The sequence below is a fragment of the Dicentrarchus labrax genome, unplaced genomic scaffold (assembly GCF_905237075.1).
Source record: "Dicentrarchus labrax unplaced genomic scaffold, dlabrax2021, whole genome shotgun sequence".
NCBI lineage: Eukaryota > Metazoa > Chordata > Actinopteri > Moronidae > Dicentrarchus > Dicentrarchus labrax.
In genome coordinates this window covers 20,149,226-20,155,142 of record NW_026136714.1, presented here as the reverse complement: position 1 = coordinate 20,155,142, position 5,917 = coordinate 20,149,226, and the positions used below count along the sequence as shown (strand labels likewise).

General features: G+C 38.5%; 1 protein-coding gene across 1 annotated transcript; it reads left to right on the top strand.

The window, feature by feature from the left end:
* Positions 1–2,023: 2,023 nt before the first annotated feature.
* LOC127376363 (eotaxin-like) lies at positions 2,024–5,691 on the top strand. The gene is made up of 4 exons (XM_051423177.1): positions 2,024–2,227; positions 4,413–4,536; positions 4,650–4,761; positions 5,260–5,691. The coding sequence occupies exons 1-4, from the start codon at positions 2,164–2,166 to the stop codon at positions 5,290–5,292; spliced, it is 333 nt and encodes a 110-aa protein (XP_051279137.1). The 5' UTR covers positions 2,024–2,163; the 3' UTR covers positions 5,293–5,691.
* Positions 5,692–5,917: the final 226 nt, after the last annotated feature.

The following is a 5,917-nucleotide window of genomic DNA, read 5'->3' as shown; positions in this document are numbered from 1 at the left end:
TGCACCTGATGATGCAATAAGTCAGTGAAGGTAATCCGATAGTGAACCAATTAAATATTAGTAGGTTAGTTTTATGTCAACATAAAGAGACCACAGCACAACTGTTACCAACTTCCTCAATACAGTAAGTGGGGAAGAGAAAGTTGCTCTTTACAGACACTTGATGTCACAGATGAAGTAGTATCAGTTCAGTGAAAACCACATTTTTCCAGAGAGGTGTCACTCTTCCACATTTGAATAAATAGGCAAGGAAGTACAATAAACCTGCGTAATAATAAATAAGTGTTTTTCTCACTTTGGCTTAACTTGTCTCGTCTTATCTTGAAGCTTAGGGCCACTAACCAACTGCAATATTTCAAGTTACAACGTGTTGACTACTTTCACTGAAATTGTCATTGTCAAAAAACTACTTGATGACAGTGACAATGATGATAATACTTACTATTGTCAGATCAAGCCTGAAAATGTTCTTGCATCGCAGCATCTCCATTTGCAGCATCACAGAAAAGACATAAACAAGGAACACAAATACATCGGCCCACATTTAACATAAAAACACAGAAGATTCAAGGTCCTTCAACATGCATTTGATCTGGGATCAAGGTCCATATTTTAGCACAAAGTTATTCTTCAGTCTATTCTTGCTTAATTGTGGAACGCTGTATCTCTTGTTTGATGGTTTACAATTTGGATTCAATGTTGAAAAGTTGGCGGTTTGGAGCATGAGGGGCACTGATGTATGCATGAAGTATGTGTCTCAGCTTTCCAATCAGTCCCTTTATTTCTTTTTTGTCCAAAACTTCATGGGATTAGCATTAAGTGTCCAATGTATGCAAAGGGAAGACTTGTGGGTACCCATAGAACCCATTTTCATTCAATTCAGATACTGTATCTTAAGGTCAGAGGTCAAGGGATCCCTTTGAAAATGGCTATTTAGCTACAGCCTCCCAAAGACAGTGGTGCAAAGTGGAAGAGGTAAGGATAATGGGGTGGTACATGGGGTGGCCATTCAGATTTCAGGGGTGGTCAGAGCCACCCAAGGCTCTGGACACCACATTGGTTTGGAGACACAAGCCATCAGCAATGTGCACATTATTCAAGTAGAATATTTCTTTGAAACAGTTGACCCGGCCTCCATCCTTATGGTTGGAGGCAGATAAATCCTGGGACCTGCAGTTTATTTTTGGACCGTCCTGTGAGATTTGCTTTGGGTCCCACGGAATCCCAATCTCAACGCAGTCCTCTACTCCGAGGTGATGTCTGTGTTTTGTGCTAGGATCTATGGTGTTTAATGGGAAGTGTCTTTTCGGTTTCAAAATAACTTGCAACATTCAGGTTTGTCCAACCATTTTGCTTATGTGATACCTAAATACCGTCAACACCAAAACTACGAGATTGTGTTTGCAAATAAAAGGAGAACTAGATTTTCCAGAGAATTGAGCACAGTCTTTGTTTAGTTCCTTGTACAGCAGAAGTAGACTTCATCTTCATAAATGAAATGTTTATTTGATAGCTTATTTGATACTAAAAGTTTTTTTTCAGTTTGAACATAGATTGATAGCTTTTCCATATGACTTGAGAAATGTAACACTGAATATATAGATATATACTGTATATGCATTTGAATTACAATGAGCAAGAGTCAGAGCATTATACCTTAATAATTGTATTTCTTTTTTTTCTGCTCTGTAATGTTTCCCTCAGAGTAAATGTTGGTCAGTTGGTTATTTGAGGGTTAAATAACCAACTGCTGGTCTTGTTTTGTGTTTGTTCAGAGATTAGAGAAGTGCTCCTTTGACCGGGAGCTGACTCAAAGTGTGACAGACTGTTCCTTTTACCTTAGAAGAGCTGTGCATGTCTGGGAAATATACAATATTTAGATATATAACCACTGGGACGTCTTTTGACTATTCACTTCATGATGGACAAAATGGGATGGGGAGGTCATGAGGAAGAGGTGGGTCCAGAAAGATGAAAAGTGAAACTAAGAAACTAAATGGACATTGTTCAGTATATATAGAGCTGCCTACACGACACAGAGGCAGTCACCTTACTTTGCCACATAGGTGCTGAAAGGAAGGACAGGCTCTTCATCAACCAATCAGCTTCCAGAGAGACAAAGAGTCGACCTCACCAGCTCAGCAACCAGCTCAGCAACTAAACATGGCTCTGTGGGGTGATGCCAAATTCTTCTTCTGCATCCTCTTCATCACTTGCTACTGCACAGGTGAGTGTTTTTTCAGGCATCTTCCACCTTGGCTCATTATCAGACTCTAAAGGTAATGCTTTGATCTTCCATCTCTCTGATGCAGAGAGTGAAATCAGTCACTGTCAGATCAGTATTTTTGAGATGAAAAAGATACGATAAAGGCTCTAATTCATCTGAAAAATCCACTTGGAACTGCACCAAAAAGAACGAGTGGTTTACAAAGTGCGCTGGGAAATTAGTAAACGCTTTAGTGGGGCTATGTTTGAGGTTTAAATATGTGTGGTCCTTCACTTGACATGAAAATTCAGCAATCTGAGTTTGCATTTTGCATTTTCAAGTTCTTATTTCTGTAGTCCAAAATCACAGTTGTGTCTCAGAGAGCTTTGCAATCTGAAGTCTGTTCAGCATAATGACACCCAAGTCTTAACCCAGATTAAGAAAATGCTCTTTAAGAGGGCAAACAATGTCTGGCACAGAAAGTAGCCCCAAAAATTAGTCAAATTATAATATGAAGAAACAGAATTACATATAATATTAAATAAACAGAGGTAAAGCATAATGTATAAAGTAAAATATGAATCAAATATGAAATTAAATAACTTTAATAGTTTCAAGTAAGCTCAATTGATTCCTTTAATATTGAAATCTATGTACTTAACAACAGGAACATTTACTCATTTACTTTACTTATCAGTGCAAAGAAAGAAAGTAATTGTGGTGAGGCTGCGGTGAGAGTTCTTCATGCAGGGTGTGCTGCTGGTTTTCCCCTCACCTGGGCTCTCGCTTTGTAATAGGCGAAAGTTAAAGGTTAATTGTGGGAAATCCCTGTCAGGCGACAAAAACCAATGATGTAACTGCGTGTGTGAGATGTGTGTCTTGCAATAGTCGCTCAAACAGCAATGTCACCACATATTGAGCAATGATAAGTTGCTCTTGAGCAATGCTATTAACCACAGATTTTCTCGGTGATTTCCCCTTCTGGGGATTGACTCCAGTTGCAGGACTTCAGCTCACAATCCATGGAAATCCTTGACAAAATTGTATTTTATTTTTTGTATACATTACTTTATTGCAATAGTACACAAGTTAAACTTAAATGAACACAGCTCTGTAGATCTACGGTGATCTTGGCTCCATTTGGTCGCCTGTTTCACACGAGCTACTCCAAATAAATCTTATGTCACCTGATACATCTTTTGAAGTTTGAACCAGATGTCTGTATTGTGTTCCTGCTATAATCCCTGACCGCTCAAATGTCTGATGGGCTGGAAAGTGCCAGTCTACCACACCCCATCAATCACTCACATACACAAACACACAGAACATAACCTCATAAACAAAAGAACGTCTCTTTTGCAGTACTTTTTGGTTGCACTGAAGTGATTGGTGGTAACTTATTGTGCAGTTTGTTAAGTTTTTCCTGTTTAATTAGATTTTTTTGTAACAATAATCCTGTGAGTGAATCAAGTTATGACTTAAAATTATAATTATAATTACGGTGATCACATCATTTAAGTATGAAAGTCTATGTAGGCATAAAGTGTTAAAGGTGGTTTAACACTTGTAGAGTGGCCATAAAGGTGGTTGTAAAAGTTTGTAATTTCCCTCTTTATGAAGAACAGCTGTAGTCAGCATTGTACATTGCTTACAATGGATTCCAACACTAACTACACACTATGTTAAGTTATCCTTTATTAATCCCTGAAGGAAAATCCATTCTCTGCATTTATCCTATCCTACTTGGAGAAGTGGAGTTCAACTCCAGATCTGAGCAAGTGCCTTGGTCAAGGGCACTGACTTGAGAATTAATCCAACATACATGTTTTAATAGTGGGGCTAACCCGGAGGAAACCCACACAGACATGGGGAGAACATGCACACTACACACAGAAAGGCCCTGCCCAAGTCGGAACAACATGTATTGGCAAAAAGAAAATTGTCTCAATCCATATGTTCAAGTATGTTCCAGTAATCCTTTACCAAAAAGTATGGCTAAACTTCTTCCTTTGGAGCATCAAAGCTATGAGGAGAGTGGTAGCGCCACATGGAAGCCACGTATTTGTCATGGTGTCACAATATGATGACTGTTTGGGACATCCTGAGTGTATATTGCATGTATCTGTGAAGAAATAGATTTTTGAAACAATATTTTGGCAGGAGTGTCAGTTTATGTTTAACTGATCTGATCTTCTCTGTCTTACAGTGACATTGGCGCAGATACCCATGGACTGCTGCTTGCTGGTCAGTGGCAAACAAATTGAGAAAAAGTTAATTGTAGACTACCGTCTGCAGATCAGTGGACGGGGCTGCTCTGTTGATGCCATGATGTAAGTTTGTAGGGTTGTGCGACGTGGATTATGTATCCAATCAGTAGACTCAGGATGTACAATCCCACTCTAATTATTTACACCCTGACCGGGATGATATGGTTTTCTTGTAGTTTGGTGACCAGACGCGACAGGAAACTCTGTGTGCCTTCTGGCGAGCAGTGGGTCCAAGAAGTGGTGAATCACGTGGACTCCCTGAGAACTCACTGCAGGAAAAACAAGAAGGTACATTGTTTTTAGATGTCACGCTGCTTTGCACTTTAAAAGGGCATGGTGTTGAATTAGTTTGTTTGTATTAAACCCCATGCTAAAATCTGGCTTTTTTAAAGTGGCAACAGATATTAGTCAAAATTTCCACTTTAAAAACAGATTTGCAGTAATCGTTAGTTTAGTTATTCTGCCTTCACTGATCAATGGTGCTTATTTATTTCAACGTTTTGGGAACATCTTGTTACCACTTTTGTGTCTGTATGTTATATATGGACCTAAGACGATTAGTTTAGCTTAGCATAAAGACTGGAAACAGGGGAAAACCTGCCTGCATTTCATTACTTCTCTTTTTTTTTTCATCTCACTCTTCGCTCCTTTTCTAGTCTTGTACTGTAAAGCAATTCACAAGCAGGATTTCTTGTAAAATTCAACCTGGAAGCACACAATATGTCATGTATCATTTTGGGGCATTTCTGTTTGAACCAGTGATGATAAATATGTGTGTGTTTATAGGCCAAAGGCTGCCATAAAGTGAGGCTTGAGTAAACGGGGAGCGACCTGTGACCCCTGCAGCAACAACAACAGAGTGGACCACTGCAAGTCAGGGAGGAGAAGAGTGGATCAAACCAGTAAATAAATAGCTAAGAATTATAATGATAATCATAGGTATTCCGCCTATTATTAAAGACCAATCTGTCTATGTTGCCATTGTATCTTATAAAATCATGTTCTAGTTAAACAAAACATTATGAAGGATTTTTATATTGTATCGGGCATTTGTGTTTTGGAAGACCAAGAATTATGTAAGAAATATCAAAGAATGTGAATGTAAGAATGCATGGCTCACAAAGCTAATTCTGAACAAGTGAACTACTCTCAGGCAGCCAGTTTGTTGATTTCATTGACTGTTGACATTTTTCAAAATAAAGACTTTGTTTTTCCAAATCATGTCATAAATCATTCTTTGTCAATGACACTCTTCACACTGTTTGGAGGTTAATTGTTTTCTTTGAATCCCATCACTGCTCCTAAAAAAGTATTGGTTTCATTCTGAGGTTTGGTGTATTTACACTGCAATCATAACATGATGTTTATTGGACAAAGTTTCAGTAATCTGTCATGCTGCCATAATAGGGATTTGACAACACGGAGTGGAGAACAATGTAAAATT